The sequence below is a fragment of the Magallana gigas genome, chromosome 9, assembly GCF_963853765.1.
Source record: "Magallana gigas chromosome 9, xbMagGiga1.1, whole genome shotgun sequence".
In the NCBI taxonomy this organism is placed as follows: domain Eukaryota; kingdom Metazoa; phylum Mollusca; class Bivalvia; order Ostreida; family Ostreidae; genus Magallana; species Magallana gigas.
Window position 1 is genome coordinate 50,214,500 of NC_088861.1, and position 24,590 is coordinate 50,239,089.

Below are 24,590 nucleotides of genomic sequence, written 5' to 3' on the forward strand. Positions count from 1 at the left end.
TAGTTTAAAGTTTTTCTGGCTATGGACCCCAAGCGCAGTGCCCAGGATGTGTTACGGTGTCGACTCTGTGAGACCCCAGGCCCCCCTATGTACTGTGATATTTGTGACATACATCTGTGTAAAGCCTGTGTGGGGGAACATCTTTCAGATGTATCCAGTGAACACAAAGTGGTGCCATTTGAAAAACGAGGAACTACGACTGTTTACCCTAAATGTCCAAATCATTCTACAAAACATTGTGAACTTCATTGTGAACAATGTGCCTTTCCTATTTGTTCACAATGTATTTCCTGTAGACCGGGTCAATTTTATCTGCTTCCAAAAATCCACAAGGAAGGAATGCCTGGGCTCCCTATAGTTAGTGTCATCGGTCACCCCACGGAGAAAATATCTGAATTGATAGATTTACATCCAATCCACATGTAGAAGATTTGCCATCATACCTCAAGGATACTAAAGAATACCTGAATAAAACACCTTCCTCTGGCCTGCCAGACCATACTCTTCTCGTTACAATGGACGCCACGTCCTTGTACACGAATATTCCTCACGATGAAGGTATCGAGGCTTGCAGGGAGGTATGGGACAGTAGAACGATTCAGCAGCCGTCAACCGAATCTCTACTCAAGTTCCTTGAAAATGTTCTCAAGCTGAACAATTTCATGTTTAATGGCAAACATTACATACAAATAAGTGGTACACCTATCGGCACCAAAATGGCTCCCTCTTACGCCAATATATTTATAGGAAGATTGGAACGCAACCTGCTTGTCAGAGCTCCTTACAAACCTTTGATCTGGTTGCGGTTCATTGATGATATTTAGATGAAATGAGTCCAAAACTGAGACTGCTTAAATGATTTCATTACCTTTGCCAACTCCTTCCACAATTCGATTAAATTCACAGTGGACATATCTAGTTCCAAAAATGTATTTTTGGATACTACATCAACCTTAGAAGATGGTGAAATAAAATTCAGTCTCCATACCAAACCAACTGATTCTCACCTCTACCTCAAGCCATCGAGTTGCCACCCTCCCCATACTTTTAGAGGAATTCCTAAAGGATTAACAACCCGAATCAGACAAATCTGTTTTTCTAATGAAATCGTTGAAGAACATAGCAAAATATTAAAATCCCATCTGTGTAATCGAGGCTACAAAGCCCACACAGTTCAATCTGCAATTGATAAATTTTTACAAAAGATAGGAAAACCCTTTTACAATACAAAGAGAAAACATCCGCTGCATCGGACGGGATTTTTCTTTCTCGGGCTCGAATTCTTAAATATAAAGATGTAGATGCCACGTTTTGATCCGGTTTTTATACATTATCTAGTTTTTATATATTATTTAGTTTGTAGTTTAATGCTAGTTTTGTAGATGTTTTTCTTCTTTCTTATGTAGTTTTATTTTGTTGCCCTGAAGAAGGGACGGGTTGTCCCGAAAATTTGACAATATTTTACTTTATTGTTCGTGTCGTTGGTTATTTTTAGTGTTTTTTATATCTCATCTTATAACCGTGTATCTTTTGATCCGACACTTTAGATAACGAGAGGAAACAAGAATTGTTCTCCTCAACTACATGTCTGCCTCAGTAAATTAAAGGAAATCAATTATTAGCCGCTTATAAAAATACATCAGGGACGCCGATGGAAAAGTGTCTAATTTACGGATCAAACATGCTGAGAAAAAAACCTGTTATTTTCATTCATAGTCCAAAAACTGCAGCGTTTAGAAAAAAATAAATAACCCTAATTCTAACACAAAAACCTACGTTTTGGACATCATATGTCATTTATCATGATCCAGACCTATACTGGAATATGGTGATGTTATGTGGGGCAATTGTACCAAAGAAAACTCTGAATTGCTTGAAAAAGTACAAATTGAAGCAGCCAGAATAATAGCAGGGTTGAGAGTTAACTTATCTATAAGTATCTTATATAGCGAACTTGGCTGGGAAACCCTTCAATCTCGAAGGGATAAACGTAAGCTTATTCTTTTCTACAAAATAATTCATGGTTTAGCACTGCAGTACTTGTTAGACTTAATTCAACCATACTTTCCAACGGAACATGCATATAATCTTAGGTCTAATGGCAATTTTTACTCTCTGCCACTATGTCGGACTACTTCTCTTTACAATAGCTTTATTCCGTCTACAATTAAATTATGGAATAATCTTGATGCAGAAATAAAACATTCATCATCTTTGTCTATTTTGAAGGCAAAACTCAAAAAACAAAATATACCCAAAACTTGCAAACACTACAGCTTTGGCAATAGGGAAGAAGATATTATTTTATGTCAAGTACGGAATAAAGCTAGCAATTTAAATGCTCATTTATTTAAGGATTTTTTAATTGCTGATAGTCGATGTACAAATTGTGGGTCTGAATCTGAAGGTAATATACATTTTTTTCTTGAGTGTCCAAGATACACTCAACAAAGAGTTAAACTTTTTAATCAATTTAATGACATTAGTGTACCTTTTCATATTAACTATATTCTTTATGGTAGTTCTGACTCTTCATACAACTTAAATTATAAAATTGTTTCTTATGTTCATCTTTATATTATAGCTTCTAAGCGTTTTTGATTCTGTTTTCAAATGGGCTGGATCATGACACCAATATTCTATGTCTGTCTGTAGGTATGAATGAATGAGGTGAAGGGTTTATAAATGTAGGAATGAATGTGTTCATGTATATGCTAAACAACAAGTTAATTTTCCATCATATGACAAAAGTTAAGCTTATTATTTATTATCCAATTATCCTTTCTCTTGTATACAAATATATCAATAATATATCACTCTGTAAACTGGTAACTTATACTATATACTATATTCTATGATTATTTTATAACACCACTTCTTGACTTTTTATTTTGAAGAGGGTTTATATAGGTTTTGCCTGTTGCCTAATCCATTTGATCACTCAATAAAATATGTTTAAATTAAATTAAATTATCATGATCGTACGGTTTAAGATGCGTCAACTGCCCATTCTTATTTTCCTTGGCCTAAATGTATCAAATTTGAAATTGGAGAATAGCTATTTAAGAATAAGATACAAATGAAATGGCCTTTAACTTAACATTAAAGCATATCGACGACGTATTATTAATAAACAGTTGTGACTTCCATTATCATTTCGACTCGATATATCCCAGTTAACTTGAAATAAAAGATATCACAGAGTTTAAGTCATCTCTTATTTAGATAATTTACTAGAAAAGGACATATTTTAAGGTAACCCAACAGCAAAACTTTATGATAAACGTGATGAGTTCAATTTTTTTGTAGTAAACTATCCTTACTTTTGTAGTAATATACCTTCATTGCCTGCGTATGGAGTTTTTGTCTCTCAATTAATACAAAACGCAAGGGCAGGCTCTACGTATGAACAATTTCTAAGGCGAGGCAAGCTACTGACAAGTAAATTAAAGGAGGTAAGCTACTAACAAAGAAGTTGATAAAACAAGATAAAGTGCTGCTATCATTAAAGTTGAAGCTGACAAGGATAGGATAGGATAAAATGCAGCATACACGATACAGAATAGAATTTCTATCCTATTCTATCTTATCTCATCTTATGCTGCATCCCGTAGCAAATCAGGTTTGAAAATATATTTTAGAGTGATTTTGCGGAACGAAAATTAATCAAACAATGCATTTACGATACTAATCTAATGTGTTACGCAAAGCAAAAAAACATTTGATTGATTTTTAATGTGACATATTTAAATAACAGTAAGAAATTGATGTGTTCTACATTACAATTTTATCTAATCGTGATTGGCGTAACTATGCGGACACTGTGAAATTTTTAGCTACACAGCACAGCGTATAATTACTACACAAATATATTTTTATTGCTTTATTTAAACTATTCAACAGTTTACAAAGGTATGGCTGCAATCAACGAGTAGAGTAGTAAATGAATAAACACACGAGAAAGAAACAGACGTTGTGTGTGTGTACTTTTCACGTTTCAAAAAAATTCTTTGTTGTCCACTAACTTGGACGTATATCCCTGCCTAATACTAAACAGACATAAATTAAAAAATGTAAGCTGACCATAACTGCGTAGGAATTTATTTGTTAACAATAAATCTAAATGATCTACCTACAATTTCAGTATTTTAATGGTCCTGAAGTTATTATAATTTCCTTTCTCGTATTAACATTTATCGCCTAACAAATTAGTAGATTACAGATTAGCTCATTCAGTTAAAATATGCTTTAAAGAAGAATTTGATAAATGATAATAAATTCTGTTAAACAATAGTTCCATTAATGTATATTATTTTTTTTATATGCCTTTGAGTCAATATAATATATATTTTGAATAAAAAAAATCTAATCGCCTACCTGTTTGTTTACGTTATTGTGTACGCTCTGCATACGATATAATATTACAAAGGCAGAGGTGAAATAGTTATCTCGTTCTTGATATTTTCAGTTTTTTGTACTTTTGAAACATTTCGAGTATTATGTTAGATGATAGTTGGATTATAAATTCATTTTACCCTCAACTTTCGTTTAATTTAACTTTCATTCATATGTACTGGTGGTCTGAGATGGGATGGGATGGGATAAAGCTTGTTTAGAGGGTAGGATGCAGGATACAGGATATCGAATAGGACAGGATTGGTTCACGATAGCAGCCCTGTAGTCAACAGTCTCGATTGAAGTCATTGTTTCGTAAGTTCTATGGTCAATGCAATGACCTTGTAAGCAAAAAAAATGAAACCCAACACGCTTTTGCACACTACAGGCGAACATGAATTAGAGATGAAACACAGCTTAACGTAAAAATTAGCGGACATAGGAATGCTAATATACATATTGTAAATAACAAACAATACTTTACCTTCAAATCATTTATCAGATAAATACAAGCGGTGTTTCTTTTCCATTATATTTTTTGCTTTTTATATATATTTTGTCTTACCTTTTTTGTAACATTTCCATACATAAATGCCTCTATAGACAAATTGGACAACACTCTTGGAATAAACTCCTGAAGTTTATCAACTGTCATATCTGTAATATTCAGAAATCACTTGCTTACATGCGAAAAACAACAGTGTAACATATAATTATAATCAGAACAGTAAGACAGTTAAAATAAATGTTTAAATCTTATATTTGTATTAGAATTTGAATGAGTCCAGAGATAAAGTTTGTGTTAGATTTCGGAATGAGGCTAAGGTCGAATTATCAAGCAAAAGTGCAGTGATGCAAGGGACGAACGATCGTCATTGTTGCTATTCTAAATATCAGAAAGAATGACCATCTTTTAGTTTTCCTTAAAGATAGCTTTTAGGAGCTTTAAAGTAGCTTAAAGACGATCTTTCAGCAACCTTTAAGCTATATGTGGTGCTTAAAGGTGGCTTAAAGAAAGCGTAAAGATTACTTGAAGGTGCTTAAAGGCAGCTTAAAGACTATCTTTAAGCCACCTTTAAGCCACTTTTAAAGACAACTCATAGGTCCTTAATGTCCAAAGTTTTTACGCCACCTTTAAACCACTTTTAAGCCATTAGAAAGTTTTTTAATTCAATATTTTGCTTAATTTACCAACAAAATGTATTTTCTTTATGACAATTTAATCAGCTGTGATCAATGGACAAATATGCAACCTATATGCGAAGTATTTATTGTAAAAAAAAAGCATGGCCTTGCGTCTGGACAAAAAACCCACGCCCGTTGTGTATATCCTGTATATTCTGTGTTAGTTCCAGGGTGTTTCTGAGGTTTAACAAATCATAGATTCTGATTAGATATAAACAAAGAAATAAAAGCATGTCTAAACACACAGCGAACACAGCGATTTTAACAAGGAAAATTGATTATACATGAACATGTACGGTATATAAGTATATACTGTATATTCTGTCGCAAGTTTCAATGATTCCAAGACAGAAAATGTATTAAAAACGGTTTTTGCTCTAGAAAATAAAATGAAAAAAAAAAACCCAAAACGCCCAAGACAGGATTGAACCCGGGACCCTTCGTTTACAAAAATCACCTTACTCCCGCTGCACCATGGTAATTTATATTCTCTAGATGGTTTTTATATCCTATAAGTTGGTGGCTATTGAATCAATGTAATGAGTGTGTATTTTTTACTTTAAAGGATTTTGACTTACATTCAGTTTGTAACAATCAATTATGTCTAATTTATAAACTAGATGCTGTCATTAGGCAGTAATACCTGCACCAAGTGTTTGTCACTAAACACAGTTTTGTACCAGTTTAAATAAAAATAAAGGCCACATGCAAGTTCCAGTAATACATTTAAAAATTACAATTTTCATAACTGAAGGATGAGATCCCTTCCCATATGATAATACACATGAGCAGCACTTTATTTGCAATTTGGGGTTGAACTGTTTGCAGTGATTTTCAGTTAATCAATAATCTTAACATTTCATGTCATAGAAAGTATAATAGTCTATATAATTATTACAAACAAAATTAAATTATGACCCCTCTCCGCTGCGATTGCCGCCTTTAGATTTGCTTCTGTGCGCCTACATGTACATAATCGTGTGCACGGATTTAGAAAAGGGGTGGGAGTGAGGGGTCAATACCCTCTCCCCCCATGAAAATTCATTCATATCAATAGTAAAATTACCAAAAAATACACCTTGGACTCCAATGCCTTTACTGACATGAAATTGCTTTAACCCATTGCGCTTCAATGTAAGGTAACATTATTTTTGGGGAAAATATTATATTTATACTTTATTGTTTATTTCAATAGGAAGTATACATCACAATATGCAGGTGGCCTGCACCACCGTAAAGTTGTTATTACCTGATAAAATAGTGCAAGGGGTTTTGAAGAATATGTCATAAAAATACATGCATGTTACAAATAACTGATCTTTGTCTTAAATTACGTACACAACGCAAGTCTGCAGGTCTCAATAGTGGGTAGTAGTTTTACCCAGCTCTTCGATTAGATGGGTTTCACGTGGTGCGTACATACGTGTATGTGTTTTTCATATGCAGAAAAGGAGTATTTAACATGCATAAACATTTCTTTTGGAATGATCAGCTAAAGGGATTCATAGTGTGCTCTAATTGGATTATCATTATGATGTTGACCAATATAGGTAAGCGTAATTATAATAACATGTATAGTGAGTAATATAGTAGCACAATATTATGAGACACCGATATGTACATGACTATTACTTTCACTTTCTTGATAAGTGATCTCCCTTTGCTATCATACTGTATCATCATCTTTTAATATTTAAATAAGCTAATCATCGTTACCTATCTTATCACATTTGTAAAGTTTCTGTTACTTTAATTGCAAAAGTTATTTTTTTCATGTGTCAGACTTACACTATTGAGTTGACCACATATCGACCCTGCAACAAGGGGGAAGGGGGGGCGACACTTTATGTCTGAGTTTGTTTGGGGATGGGGGTTCCAAGTCATATATTTGACAATTTGTTATTGTAATTTAAAATAGGACTAAGCCATACTACAGTCATAAAAATGAAAGACACAAGTTTCCGCTACTTGGACAAAATCATTATACCGTACGTTATTAAAGTGAGGGATGAGCTTGATCTGCCATTGAGACAAAAAGCTATGATCATTTTAGACTTTTTCAGTGCACAACTTTCTGAGGAATTTAGGGAACGGATGAAAGAACTTGGACTCGTATATGTACACGTCCCACCTAATTACACGTCCGATCTCCAACCAATGGACTTAAGTGTCCAAAAGATCGTGAAAGATCACATGCCAGATCAATTTGAAACTTGATATGGAGAGAAAGTGGCATCCATTCTTCAAGCTGGTGGTGATATTGAAATTAACCTAGGGATGTCTGTATTAAAGCCACTAAGTGCTACGTGGCTTGACTCAGCCATAGCGTATCTGGAAAAAAAAATCCAGAAAAGGTCTTCAACGGGTTCAAAAAAGCCGGCATTTCCGATGCTCTGGGACTCTCCTTTGATATTTAAAGTGTTAATTGTATGATTTTAGCATGTATGAACACTTGCATTTTTAAATCCTATGAATTATGCAACCATCTGTTTTAAAATTTGATCAAGATGTTTAATCTTTTCCTATAGTTGGCATACATTTTATTGTACACTGATGACACTGTATGCATGCGTGACTAATTAAAGATGTTATTTTATTTTTAATCGCTTCTTTTTGCTTCACAAGTTTTTTAATAAATGTTGTATTTTTCTAGACGTTTATTTCTATATTTATTAACTGATTAAAACAAAGTAATTTTTCTTTTTTGAATTCGGGATCGTAAGTAAAAAAGTCGGGAGTGTTATGAAAGATTTGCTACCATCTCAAAATGGACGTCAATATATTCACAAAAGTATTATCGCCACATTCGTTAGGACCGTGCTTGCTGGTTAAAATAAAAAACTGACCATCGATCATGCCTATAGATCAAATTGATTTTATAGTTGTAGTATTTATAGAAGCGGCAGAAATATACGATATCCAAAGGTTAGCTAACAGTGTGCATGTCAATATGTGTGACAATTAATATTTGAGTGCTTTTTATTTTTAGCGCCGATGAAAATTCGCAAAAATTTAAAACGTAAAATTTAATCTATAGCTTTTTGACTCAGATTCGCAAAAATTAATCGACGTAAAAATTTCCAGATTTACGGTTATATAGAACAAAACACAAACTAATACATGTATATATGCATAGGAAGTATTACAAAGCATAGATGATTGATCTATATCTGGGTTATGAAATTGAATCATATATCATGTACATATATTATTGTTTCTTTGTTCAAGGCATTTCAGATGGTATGTAGGTAATGATCCCAAGTGCTCTTCCTGAAATTGTCAAATATCATAAAAACCATTGAGATCCCCACCTTAATTCAAAGATATTATTTCGCCTAATGTCATGGCGCATCAGATCATTATGGCATGTAAGTCATGGCCCTAAAGGTCAAGCAATTGTCAATTATCTTTAAATTATTGATGTCTGATGATCCTATCTCTATTTAATTTTTATTATTAAGTCTCCCGAATGACATTTGGAGACTTATTGTTTTTGTACGGTTCTTATTATATGTATTATTATTCTTCATCTTCTTTTTCATCTTTTCCGCTCTGAACTTGTTTCTCAGAGGTGCTGAACAGAATTGTACAAAACTCTAGGATACGAAATGCCAGCATATCTAGTTGTGCACCCTGGTTTGATTTTTCTTATTTTGGGATAGAAATTATCTGGGGGGGGGGGGGGGGGGGTCAAAAGGGTGTTGGGTCTAACATTGTACCTTGTAGGAAGAATTGTAGACTCTATTGTAAATGGTAACATGAAAACGGACAAAGATGATAATATAAGGTTTTCATAATCATATATTGATTATTACTGGAAATATGTAGGGTTTATTAGATCTGACCCCTGGGGTCATCCCCTACCCCCAGGAATTGGAAATTACCATATATCTCCGAAACTGTTATAATCATGACCCCTAAACCATATACCCCAGTATATTCTTGTTTCTGATGTCAAGGGGCATCAAATGTAAGTAGGTCATGGGCCCTGTGGATGGTCCTGACCCCTTTGAACAGCAAGTCCCTTAATATCTTCAAAACAGTTGAGATCTCCACCCTTAAACCGTATATATTCTTGTTCCTTGTGTCAAAGAGGCATCAAACAGTATGTAGGTCATGGGCCCCGTGGTTGTTCGTGACCCCCCTCGAACAGGAAGTGCACGAATATCTCGAAAACGGTTGAGATCCTTACCCCTTAACCATATATATTCTTGATCCTTAAAGGGCATCAAACGGTATGTAGGTAATGGGCCTCAGGGTTAAATTTTATTTTTCAAAACTATGCACAAATGCACATCTATAGAACAGTTCCTATCATATCCCAAGATATGATATATCTATCCATTAAATCATAAGAGGAGTCCTAGGATCTATATTTATTCTGGATTGATAAACGTAAATTTTCTGCTACTATTTGACTCCCTGAATGAAATATAAATTTTTAAAACCTTACTGCACTTCTATAGAACAGTCCCTATCACATCCCAAGATATGATGTGTCTATCCATTTAACCATAAGAGGAGTTCTTGGATCTATGTTTATTTTTAAGTCATAAACGTCAATTTTCTGCTACTATTTGACTCCCTTGATGAAATTTAAATTTTTAAAACCTTATTGCACATCTATATGGCAGCCCAAATTATATCGCAAGAGATGACGTAGCTACTCCAAAAGTTGTAAGAGGAGTTCTGGGAACAATACTTTTTTTGCAAAAAAAACGTCATTTTCCGTTGCCCACTGATCCCCTAAATGAAAAAAAAAAATTCTGGAACCTGATCACACTTCAATATGACACCCAACCCTATCCTAGAAGATCATTTGGCTACTGCTAATCAATGACGTTTTTGAAACCATTTTTTAAAATAAAAAAACCGTCATTTTTCAGCCATTAAATGACCCCTAGGACAAAATTAAAAATTCCGAAACCTTATTGCGCATTTATAGAATACCCTAAAACTTATTCCAAGAGATGATTTGTCTACTGTTGAAAATGTAGGAGGAGTTCGAGGAAGAACGTTTTTTGTGAAAAAAGTCATTTTTTACCAATTATTTGACCCCCAGGACAACCAGAGAATTTTTGAAACCCTTTTACAAAACTACATGACACCCCAAATCAAACTCCAAGAGTTCAGTTTGCTGGTTTATAAGATGTAAGAGCAGTTTGAGAAAGAAAACGTGACAGACGGACATACGGACGGACGGACGGAATAGGGTAACAACAATATACCCGAACTTTCTTTAGAAAGTGCGGGTATAATTGTAATCATAGTTCCATGTTACATGTTTGTGATACAGCAAAGTACGTAGAAGCGTTTAATAGGCATTAACTCTAGAAAAGTTTTTATGTAATGTTTTGAGAGAGAGAGAGAGAGAGAGAGAGAGAGAGAGAGAGAGAGAGAGAGAGAGAGAGAGAGAGTTTGTACTGATTTTGAATTAAAAGCTACTAATAGTTTACCCGAGAATTGTTTTCTCAATATGTTAACATGCAATTAAATTAATTTTCATAACTTACAATGTATTATTATTAAGATTAACTTAGAGCGGTCAATCTTTTATCCATCAATGTTTATTTTACACTAGATCAAATGATCAAAGAACCTGAAAACACATGTTTAACAGTTTATGGAGTAAATTATAGATGACGCATATACATGTATCTTATTAATTCATGTAACTTTGAAGTGTTTTGTAATTCTTTCAACGGGGAACAACGATGTCTATATATAGATAATGGGATAAAATAACATCAAACATCGAAGACTGTAAGAGTAGTCCTGTTTCACAGGACTAGTTCACTTGACCAACTAAGTTAATATCACGATGAACTTTTAACATTTTGTTTATTTCTTAAATAAGGCACCACATAATTGTTGATTGGGTTGTACAAGGTGTCTTTAATCCCTCTGGGTTGATACTTCAAATTACTTGCAGCAAATCACATCAATAGACTTCTTTGAGGAGTTTTTAAATATTTACTCATTTTAAAAGACCAACTAATACTTAGATGAAGTATACACAAATGCATCTGAATGTTTCATACTCAAAAATCATTTTATCATTATCATCATCATCTTCATTATAATTTAAATCATGCAATGCCAAAAAATTAAAATACAATTTTGAATGATATAACCCTCTGAAAAGTGTATATAAAATTCAATTTTTTTCAAATTTCACGCAAATGGCACTGTCCATATTATAGACCTAGCAAATCACGTTTTATATGGACATATGAGTTTTCAAGATAATGTCACACAACCTGCAACGATAGTTTTACAAGATAAACGATAGGATAGGATCCATGCACGACAGGATAATAATACAATACTATTTGTGATTTTGATATGAGGCTTTTGTTGTCGTAAAGGACTAAATGTGGTGTTATGTATTCCCCGCCCCTAAAAAAGTTTAATAGAAAGCACTGAAAAAATGTCAATGATATTTAAAAACATATTGAAAAAGTATGTAAAAACGTATCACCCAAGTAACCTCATAATATACGTAGAAATGACGTCACGAAGATGTCTTATTTTGATAATTTTATGTTTTGGAGCAAAATAAGGGTTTTTCCCCACTTTTTTTTAACTGGAAAACATCGAGTGCGTGCTAACTCAAGTACGATTTTTAACTATGATGTGCATAATTATATTTACAAAATCATTTGTAAAAGTCTTATTTGAGCAGATCTGCGCTCAATACGTCCAAAGGCAAAATATGAAGGAAAAATGACAAGATTTTATTTGTTCGCATAATTATGGGAATTTGCTAATTTTAGTGACGCCACAGATGAACAGCTATTGGACAGTATTAAATAATATCAAGATTAATGTGATGGATATCCTCTTTATAATGTTTTATGAAGATTGAATTTTGATACGATACTTTGAAATTGGTTAAAATAAGGTGCATATACCGGTTGGCGATAAATCCATAAATAATTCTATAATAGAATAGAGTTTTATTTTGTCAAGTATAACAATGTTAACATTTGATTTATCTCCTTGATTTGAAAAATCGCAAATGCTGATCGGCTCTATTTTTCTTAAAACATCAATGAAAAATTAAACAGAAGACTTAAAGCTAGCACAGCCTTTCATAGAAAAAATCCAGACACTAATAGTCCAACGGTGCAGACTACAAGTATCTCCTCAATGGTGATTTCGGCCATTTTAATTGTTTTTCTTTTGAAACTTTCACTTAAGACAAACAGCAGTCACAAAACGTTGCAAACATAACAAGGACGCGCAGAAAAATACTGATTTAAACGAATTAACGAACGTAACATTTCGTCACGGGTAATTAATTTCAATAGGTATGATCTCTTTTTACATGTGCTATTGATGACACATCGGTAAGGAAATGTTAAAAACTTACTTTTTATATCTCGACAGTTTTAAAATATTCTATTTATCAGGATGAACACTTAAAAGTTTTGCTAAGTGTGTTCAGTGGCAGTCATTTCAAAGAAAAAAATCCTCTCAAAAATATCTGAGGATGTTAAAATAAGTGTAATAATGTCTTACATCGGTGACATGTCTTACTTAAACGCTTGTTTCTTTTATATGTTCTCTAGTCCCATCGGGTTTACAGTTATTTCTAACAGTGTCTTTGATAACAATAAAAGTCACCGCAGCGAATATAGACAAATTGCGTAATAGTGATATGATTTACACTTTGTAAGTTATCGTTTTTACCGAAGTTAACCTCGTTTTGAATTCCATAAGAATACTCATTACAGCCACATTAAGAACAGATTATTATGTATTAAATGTATTGATGTATAGACATATATCTATGTATCTGACCTGCTGCTGAATGTAGCAATTCTGTTATTGTCCATTCAAGTTCTGCCATTAAATGATTGGCGTAGTAAATAGCATGCTGATAGGGCTCCTTGTTATCGAAATTACGCAAACCACGCATGTACTGAAAAATAGAAGAACAACAAATTACAGAAAAAAGTATACTATCTTTTTGAAGATTTGGTTTAGTTGCAGAGTTTGTTATGCTTATGCTAGCATGCATTTTTAAGGCATCAAACTATGGTCAACAGTCTTCTACGCTATCTAAATGTGCATAAGAAATTTGCTTAATCAAGAAATGACAGATAAAATACAATAACAAAAATGGTGTAAAAATTCACCAAATATGATATTAGTTTATTGCTTACATTCTATTTGGAGAACGTACCCGATAAAAATTTAATATGTTAATTTAAGTTTTAACGGGCACGGTCTCCACAAAGGTAAACGAAAAACTTTTTGTAATTTTCTCGTAATAAGTAAACTTGCTATTGCAGCTGGTTTGGTTGAGCATAAGAGATACTGTAGATCGACGTACTTGGTGTGTATTTGTTTGTTAAAAAAACAATATAGGTAACCCCAGGGCAAATGAAATAAATAAAAGTTTGTTTTATCATATCTAAAGAATAACTGTTAATGAGTTGTATCCTCGTATTTATATCAATTTTTTGTTGATAGACGATTGACGAGATTTTATATTTAAAAAAGCGATATAACTATAGCTAGGAACCTGTAAAAATGTTCAACAAGTATTTCTTTCAAAGGAATGATATGTTAATGTCAGCTATGTTAATGTTAATGTAATACGAAAGCATGCATTAAACATGATAAATAAGATATACAGCACTGATTTGTTTATTTCCGAAATTGCAATGCTCGGATAAGCTTTACTTTTAGTAGGCAAATTAACTAAAATAAACCGATTAATATTCTTACGCATAAGTGAAGAAAAACGTGATTTGAATCATTATGCATGTAATTGTATAATTGAATTACCTTCAAGGCAAAGACATGTGTAAAATTTTTTAGTAATTTACGTGATTTAATCAAATTTTAGATTGTAATAAGGCTGTCATTGCAAAGTCAATAACATAGTGCAAAGCGCAATGCGTGCGCAGATAGTAAAATTTGCCGGATGCCTCATATGTACACAACTGTGATCGGCCGAAGCCGATCACAAAAACTGTATATAGCCAAAAAAAAAAATATAAATCAATTTTTGCACTTTAAATTTCTTCCCTTTTTAATCATGATGAATTTTTGTATTATATGATTGCATCACCTATTTTACATCAAGTAAACATCAAATGGTGATGTTAAAATTCCAACAAAATTATTTTTTTTGTTTTTTTATAAGCAACATAATTCTGCAAATTTATACTAAACAAAACATATTTCATTTACTTTCTAGACGGGGTCACGTGAACCCGTATATTGGTTTACTGTCAGCCGAAGTCTCAAACCGGAAGGCACGCGTAGAACACATGAATTGAGTCTACGTGTAAGAAAATAGTGCAGAAAGTGTTCATGCATTTCAGTAAATATGTATTATAAAAACACGCATTAAATCTTTTTAAGTCCTCTGTGTATAAACAAAATTCTATTTAGAAAATAAACAAATAGTTTTATTGATCAAAATATTCTTGCTCGGGTTCAAATGTGGAATGAGTTACGTAACTGAATGCACAGCGCTGTTGACGATTCAGTTGGTGTACGAGCTCATTAATCAAAAGAAGAGGTGGATGGTGGAATCGAAATTAAAGTTCCCAAACGCAATGTGCCATTTTTGAAAAGTTGTGAATTCTATTTTGAAAATCTTTCACCATAATACCACCAAACTTAATGCGCAAGGCGAAGTTAAAATCGGGACGGATTATACACCTGTAGATGTTTTACAAATTAAATAGGTGTTTCATTGGCTTTCAGTCTACTTGCGGTATGACTGCTGTTCGTCTCTAAAGGAATTTTGTACAAAGAAAAAAAAACAAGTCTAAATTTCCCTTCTCATGCGTTGGCTCTTTAGTTGATTGAGCTGAATTTAAATTTTAAACAATGCATGGTAAGCAAAATCTATAATAGATTATACAATTTGGAAGACTTATACATCAGATAATATATACAATCTTATCGATTGAAGAACCAAGTTAAATGCTAATGTTCATGTTTTCCGGCTTAGCTGGAATTAGGCTTAGGGTGAATTACATTGTAAAATAATGCATTACATTACCATTACTTCATGAATAAGGGCATTAAATTACCATTACCATTACTTAATTTTTGTGAAATAATGTATCACATTACCATTACATGAGTAAAGTAATGCATTACCATTACTTTGTGAAAAGTCAATAAGTTTTAAAAAAGTAATTTAAAAACTAAATAAATAGATTTTGTAAATATTTCATAAATAAAACATGCTTAAACTATTTACAGGTTCATGTTCACTATCAGGTTCAAATTAAATGAATAATAAAAGATTGCTGTTGCACTTGTAGTTCTCAAAGTAAGGTTGGTCCCGTTACATTTACACGCTAATTGCGGAGTTGACAATTCTCTGATTTTCGGAGTATGAATTTTAATGAAAGGAACGGTTGTATCGTAATTCGTGTAGGTGATGCACGAGTTTACACAAACAAGTAGTAAGTGGCGAACGGATTTATTTTTACCTATTAAATTTGCATGAATCGGAAATGAAGAAAATCGTGTCAGATAAGTAGGTCTTAAAATCAAAATGGCGACCGTGACAAATCTTTTTATTGTCAAAGTTCTTGGAATCTTATTGTAAAAAAATATTTCTAACGTCAGGTGCCTGTGTTTGTAATCGGTATACAAATGTTCACTTTCTTTGTTAATTCAGCCGTTTCAGAGTTTTCGGAGTTTTCATAAAACTTTTATTACGGATACCATCCAACTTGTGGATTTTCCTTTGGGTCACAAAATTTAATAAATCTAATGATTAAAATTATCTACTTTGATATAGTTGTTTGATTTTCCCGGTTAGTAGCAATTTTTAAAAATTTTCCTTGGGGTCTTATTTTACATAATATACCGTTGTGTCAATTTTCTACAGGCACGTAGCATCGTTTTTGAAAGTGGGGGGGGGGGGGGGCAGACTCATCCAAAAAATCTTGACAAGCAAAAAAAACCCTGCCCCCCCCCCCCCCGATGCTACGGGCCTGTTCTACAATTATGACGGGCTGGGATTGAGGAAAATTTAAACAAAGTATCAGACAATTGCAAAAAAGCCGACTTAACACAGATTGTAACAACTAATTCAAACTCATAAGTTTTGGAAGCATATTAGAGGAACTCCAGGACAATTACAAATTCAAACTTTCAAGACCCTGTCTTTCAGTACTCTCAGTACTTTGATTAAGTCTGGCATTATGTGATATACGACAGTTCGTACAGAAATTAAATATTATCTCTATTCAAGAAAATACCATATTTTTTCTTGCATTTTAAAGTATCCCATTTGGATTCTTGATTCAAAAATTAACAAACATCAATGTGTAATCTTTATTACATAAAAATTAAAGATATTCATAATTTCTGTAAAGTATACACATTGATGTATGTAGCGAAACAACATGATTAGGTACACCACTTGTTAGCACTTTATCTGGTATTTGACATGCATATGGTTTCTATCTTGGAAATTCAAATAGCATCGTCTATATGCAAATATTGAACATTTTTTTTACTTTATCTAATTAGAAAATAAAATTATAATAAAATTGTATTGGAATAGCATTTTATCATATGGCTGGTTAAGGAAATAAAAACCCCACTTATGCTATTCTTACCCATATTTTGATATTCATTTTTCAGATGCTTTTCGTTATATTTTATTCAAACCTTATACTCTGTCATATATTTTACAATTAAGACTATGTAATACATGTTCTTTTCTGTACATTTGAACATTTCTTATATTTATTGGTTAATGTCCCCTCCCCCGTTTGTAAATCATATTTTCTTGTTAAATACTTTCACGTAGTTCTGTATTTATTTCAACCTCTTGATTCAAACTCTTACAGAACTAAAAAAAAATAATAATTAAAAAAATTATCTAATTTGAAAACAAGTTGCGAACTGATCAAAACAAAAAAATTGGTCTTTGATAGAAACTTTTTAGCAACGATTTTTGTGAACGGCTTTAGTCGATCATATACGGCAAATGTCACCATTTTCCGAACATCACATCTCACACTACTATGCTAACTAACAGCGACAGCTTTGTGTAAAACTTTTATTGCATAGACACTAAGTAAAATTATTCTAATGCATTTATTTTGAGATCCAGACATCAATACAGTTGCAAAATAATTCAGATTATGATTTACTTTACAGACGTATGAATTTGTTTTGGAAGCAAATTTTGTCTAAGTGTTTTCACCCCTAGTACTCGATTTAAAGCTTAATGTACTTTCGAGTTGGCATTAAAATAATATCATGAAGCTCATTATTCCTTTAAAGATAAATTTGCTCCAATATTCTACAGAGTGCCGGTTGTTTTTAAATAATATAACCTATAGATTTAGAGAAAAGTCGCTAGTCATGTTACAGCGGACAATGTGTTCAAATAGAAAATATTATAGATTTGATTTTAATTAAAAAATAAACCCCCTATGATCTACATCAGGAGTATAAAAGACTTTTTTTACAAGTAAACAGTTATCCTTTTACCTCTACTCTGACAATGTTTTATTTAAATGCATCATAGCCCTTTCAAGGTTGCCACAACATTTAAAATAATGTAGTTATTTTTTTTATTCACAAGACGTATACAGCTGACGCACAAAAAGGATGTCTACCGACTGAACAACCCCAGGATTTTGTTTACATCTCTATGACAGCAATAACTTATTTCAAGAGAGAACTTTATTCCGCAATTCCACCGATTTGGATCAAATCGCAAAAAATCAAATCACGAGCGTCAGTTTTTTAAAATCATAGTTTCGTTCAGATCTGTCAAAAAATTATAACGATTTTTTAGAATTTGCCTGATGTGCTTTCGCAATTTTAGGTGGATATTAGGTCCTCGCGTTTAATTAGGAATCTACAGTTTAAGAATTTGTAATTACTGGAAACTTATATATAAGAACCGCGTAGGATGTTTGGAGTATTCTCTTGGAAACAATCCTTTTTTAAAGTTTTTAGCCGGGCTCAGTGAGTCAGCAATGCCTTGGCTAGAGCTATCGCTGATGCAAGGTTTACCAGATTACCGGATCTTGATTGTTTAATCGTTCTTCGAAGAAAAATGTAGTTGAAACTTAGATGATAACATAGATCACATCCGTTTGTCAAAAATTCGTTTTAATCTGAGATATCTAAGCATCTCATGATATTCAAAATCCTAAATATTTCGAGTTTGCACTGTGAAGTTGCTAAAATGCATTTCTTAATTCCAAAATCAGAGATCAGTTTAACAAACTAAGAGTACAAATTGTCACGGGAATTGTACAAAAGACCGTGTACAACAGTTAATCTAATTTGAGATATTAAATATATGATCATCCCACGATTTATATTAACGATAGCTTAAGTATGCATTTATACGAGGGTTGTTCCGGTCACGTTATGAAAGTTGACTGACGGTTTTTTGGACGGCTCCGCAAAAATTGTTTTTTTTTTTGTCTCTTTAAAACTTTAAAGGCTTACTAAAGGCACTGAATCCATAAAGGAACAGTAGGAAATCCGGCAGTTGCTGTATTTTGTGTTCTTTAAAGATATTATATTGTGAATTGTGAAGTTAAAATATTCGTAGTACCTACTCATCGGATTGTTTTGTGTTGGAATATGTCGCTGGCTATGGAGGGAAAACAAAAACAAGAAAAAAAGAACAAGAAAACAACAGACAAAAGGTTAGTACAATTGAGTCTGCTTTATGCCCCATCGTCTGTAAAAAACTCAACTGTATCTGACAAAAGACCGTCAAAATTACAGCGCACGAGTAGGTCCGATACGGAGGGTCACGCCACTGATATTTCCGATGAATTGAAACTCATACACCAAAGTTTGTCAGAAATCAGAACATCAATGGTAAAAAACGACGATATAAAAAGCATTGTTACGATGATTGTGTCTGAAATCAAGGGAGAAATAAAAAATGAAGTCATCAAATAAGTAAAAGAAGCGCTTAAAGAGGAACTCAGGTGTACCGTTACGGCCAAGGTGAGAAACGAGTTTGATATAAAGATTGACACAAAAGCTAAAGAGTTTGAATCTTGCATCAAAGACATTTCAGAGGGAGTGAATATGGATCTACACACATTGAAAGAGAAATTCCACGAACATCTGAAAGAACTGCGATCTTTAAAAGATAATTTAAAGCGGTATCAAACTTTAACAGAAACTGCATATACATTAGCGAATAAAAACCAGCAGTATTCCCAAAAGAACAATATTAAGTTCATGGGATGGAAGGAGAAAGGACAGGAAAATCTCCGAGAGGATCTCTGCGCAATTATGAAAGACACAGTAGGAGTGATCATTGACCCTGCTGACATCTTGGAAATTTACTGGATCCCGGGGGAACATGGAAAAATTCGGCCTGTCATCGCCAAATTCAAAAACACAGAGGCAAAAGTTAATTTGATTAAACACAGATCAAATCAAGAAGTAAAAAAGAATTTTTTTATGTTTGATCATATAACTCAAAAAAATTCACAACTTCTTCGGCGATGAAACAACGACCAGCAAATTCAAAGAACCTGGTATTTCGACGAGAAAATATTTGCACTGGACCACCAAGGAGTTCGACACAAATTCGATCTACTGGATTCGGTGGACATGAAGCTAAAAAGACTCTAAATCCGATATTGCGGGAGCAACAATTCGATCGGGATCGAGGACAAAGAACAGTTAATTGATCCATACCAAACAAATGAACGATAGGTGTGCTTTGTGGTGTGAATGTTTATGTGTGTGTGTGTTTTTGTCAAATAATGGGCTGGTAAGTGATTACTTGCTTAAATCTAAGTCATTCTCTATTATGTTATTTTGCACTGTTTTTTATTTCATTACTTTACACGATGCCACAGTCAGATACTATTACAATAGCTACGGTGAACTGTCAGGGGCTTGCAACTCTAAATAAACGTAAAGATGTCATTAATTACTACAAACAAAAACAATACTCGATAATTTGTCTTCAAGATACACATTTTATACCTGAGCATGAACCATGCATGGAATCTCAGTGAGGATATAAATGTTTTTTTTAACTCATACTTGTCAAATTCAAGAGGTGTTTGTATACATTTTAATGACAACTTTGAATTCAAAGTCCTCAGAGAAAAAAAAAGACACAGATGGTAACTTACTTGCATTGGATCTAATCATTGAAGAAAACAAGGTAACACTTATAAATATATATGGGCCTAATATGGACACCACTAGTTTTTATGAAAATATAAGGGATATTTTTTTAGATTTTGATAATGATTATTTTATACTATGTGGTGCTTTTAATCTAACTCTAAATCCTTCTCTTGATACTTTTAATTACACAGGAGTTAAAAACCCTAGGGCTCGTAGTAAATTTTTAGAAATTATGGAAGATTTGCAACTTATCGATTATTATAGAGTTCTGAATCCAGATAAAAAAGTCTACACTTGGCGCAAGAAAAATCCATTGAAACAAGGTCGTCTTGATATTTTTTCTTATTTCTAATAGTTTGTCAAATTTAGTTGAAAACTGCTCTATTAAACCGGGTTACAGGTCTGATCACTCCATTGTTTTGCTTGAGTTAAAATTTAATCCTTTCACCAAAGGATGTGGGCTTTGGAAGTTTGATAATTCTATTTTGTCGGACAAAGAATATGTGGTAAAATTTAAAGAAATTATTCAGTCAGTCAGTAGCCAATATCTAGACAATATAGAGAGTTGTAATTTTCAATGTAAAAGTGTTATTGACGAGTCTTTTTTTTTTTTTTTTTAGATATTAATGATGGAAATAAGGGGGGCAGCTATTTCTTATTCAACATATAGAAAAAAGGTCAGAAACAACATTTAAGAAAAGCTTATTCAGGAGATAGGGTATAATGAATCAAATTCTACTGTTGATATTAATACTTTGGATGAAAAGAAAAGTGCTTTGGGAAAAACTACGCAAGGAAAAGTTACTTGGGCATATGGTTAGGTCTCGTGCCCAATGGTTGGAGGAAGGCGAAAAACCTTAAATATTTTTGCAATTTGGAATCTAGGAATTATTTAAACAAAACAAAAAAAAATTGAAACTGAGGATATTGGAATACTATATGAACAAGGAGAAATACTAGATTGTGTAAAGAAGTACTATGAAAACTTATATGCAAGTGTGGATACAAATTTGGTAAAGATTGATTTAGATCGTATTATTTCTTATTACGATTCACCTAAGTTAGGAAAGGAGTTGTCAAATGGTTTAGAAGAGGCTTTCTTAGAAAAAGAGGTATTGAATGTCATAAAACATATGAAGAACAACAAATCTCCTGGAGGTAATGGGTACACTGCTGATTTTTTTAAAATTGTTTTGGAAAGATATTAAAAATTTTGTTGTACGAGCCATTGACTGTATATTTCTGAAGAAGAAACTCCCCATCTCAAAGAAACTTGGAATTATTTCATGTTTGCCTAAAGTGATAAACCTAGACAGTTTTAAAAAAAAACTGGCGACCAATCACTCTTTTGAATGTTTTGGATAAGATTATTTCAGGGTGCGTCAGTTTTACAATCAGGAAAGTTTTAGATTATTTAATATCTGATACACAGTCTGGATTTATCAAGGGAATGTACAATGGAGAGAATACTAGATTTATCTATGACCTGTTATCTTATCCTGAGTTCAAAAACATACCTGATCTTTTAGTACTTATAGATTGTAAAAAGGCGTTTGATTCTATGTCGTGGTCATTCATTTACCAAGTCCTTAAATATTTTGGCTTCGGAGAGAATATTGTTCAGTGGATTAAGATTTTAAATACAAACTTCCATGCTGCTATTTTACAGTACGGCCATTTATCACAACAGTTTATTGTAAAAAGGGGATGTAGGCAAGGAGACCCTGTTGCTCCATATTTATTCATCATGTGTGCAGAAATCCTAGCAATGATGATTAAAAACAAAGACATTAAATATATTTTTATTAACAATGATAAACATAAGATATCACAATATGCAGATGACACTTTACTAGCCCTTGATGGTTCACCCAATTCCCTTTTTGCAGCTCTAGAAACCATAATTTTTTTCTTGTTTTTCTGGTCTTAAAATAAATCCATCTAAGACAAAGATAATTTGGATTGGATCAAAAAAAGATTCAGATCAGGTCTATCATCACACAAGATGGAAATTGGATTGGGGGTCAACAACATTTAACGTTTTAGGAATTCAGTTCTCGGTAGATCTTCATAACATTGTCGATATGAATTATAATTTACTAATTCCAAAATTTATAGCTATGGTTCAGCAATGGAAACGACAAGTTCTTACTCCCATTGGTAGAATTACTGTTATTAAAAGTTTGCTAATTCCAAAACTAAGCCATTTATTCATATCACTACCAAATCCAAAGAAAGAAACAATTTTATACCTTAACAAAACTACTTTTGAATTTTTGTGGAAATCTAAGATTAATAAAGTTAAGAGGTCAGTCATTACTCATGATTATTCGTCAGGAGAGTTGACAATGGTTGACATTAACAATTTTATAACATCTCTTAAGTGTTCTTGGATTAAAAGGCTTACAAAATCACACAAACCTAGGATGGATTTTTTATTTACCATTTATGAAAATGAGTTTTTACAGAAATTGTTTGATTTAGGTGATAGTTTTGTAATTGAATGTTCACACAAGGTAAACAATGATTTTTGGAAAGATGTGTTAAATTCATAGTTATGTTTTATTACTACCTATAAGGATCATCCAAAGGTAAAAGATAATTCTTTAAATACTTCAGTGTGGTATAACTCAAACATACACATAGCAAATAAATATGTTTTTATTAAAGCTTGGTACAAGGCGGGTGTAAGGTTATACAAGATTTTTAAGATGAAAATTGTAATTTTTTAGATATTGAGGAATTTAAATGTAAATTCAATCTCAAGGTTATATGTACAATGCAATACAATAGTGTAAAAACAGCAATTTTTAAGTTTTTCAAAATGTCTAATATTGACAGGACTTCTGTTAACAGAAATCCTTATCCATGTATACCATTTTTCCCCAAACAGTTATACCCCATGAAAAGTGTACACAATTTTTTTTATAATATTTTAAATGAAAATGTAGTTGTTCCAATTGCTGTAACCAAATGGAAAACAGATCTAATGGATTATAATGTTGAAGATCTTACTGTATGTGACATTTTTAAGATTTGTTTTAAAACTTCCAAAGATTTTTCTGTACAATGGCTTCAATTTAGAATTTGACACAAAATTCTTCCAGTTGGCTTCTACCTTAAAAAATTAATGTCAAAACTACTGATAGGGGTGGGTTCTGTAAAAGTAATGTTGAAACTATTATACATGTTTTTATTTCTTGTGAGAAAATACATACCCTGTGGAGTGAACTCAGTTTATACATTTACAGAAAGACCTCTCAAAGAATCGGATTTAATATGTCTAATATTATACTTGGCCAACTTCCATTGTCGTTTCATAACAAATTCATTAATTTTATAATTCTTTATATAAAACAATATATATTTTGTTGTCTTATGTCAAATAAGATTCGATGCCTAATTGGTTTCCTTTGTCATTTAAAACTAAAATACAATATTGAAAGATATGCTGCAATACAGACTTGTAAATAACAATATTTTGAAAAATTATGTGATAGTTGGAAAGGTATCTTTGATGCTGACATCTAATTTATTTTCATTATGACTATTTTTTATATTTCTCTTTTGTCACTTAAACTTCCTTTATTTTCTTTTCATATAGGCAAGTAACCACTAAATAATACATTTAGGTGTTTTTTCATACGTGTGGGTGTGTATGTATGTGTGTGTGACTGAATGTCTGTTCTGTATGTCTGTTCCTTGAAAAAGAAATAAATTATCCAAAAAATACGAGGGTTGTTCGGAGGTAATTGATACAACAAAAGTATTTCCGTTTCTAAGCGACACATTTTAATGAAAATTGGCATTAGAAATCTAAACAAATCATCAAACAAATCAAGTATTATTACAAAACACGAAATAATTTTTTCACGACGGTA

The 24,590-nt window shown here is 32.5% G+C and overlaps 1 protein-coding gene across 1 annotated transcript in view; it reads right to left on the reverse strand.

The window, feature by feature from the left end:
* LOC136271669 (insulin-degrading enzyme-like) overlaps window positions 1-24,590 on the reverse strand; it is a 62,850-nt gene that overhangs the window by 35,937 nt on the left and 2,323 nt on the right. The window contains exons 3-4 of the mRNA XM_066072060.1: window positions 13,387-13,507; window positions 4,961-5,052 (exon numbers count right to left, since the gene is read on the reverse strand). Of these exons, the coding sequence (XP_065928132.1) occupies window positions 4,961-5,052; window positions 13,387-13,507 (213 nt within the window). The remainder of the gene's footprint in view (window positions 1-4,960; window positions 5,053-13,386; window positions 13,508-24,590) is intronic.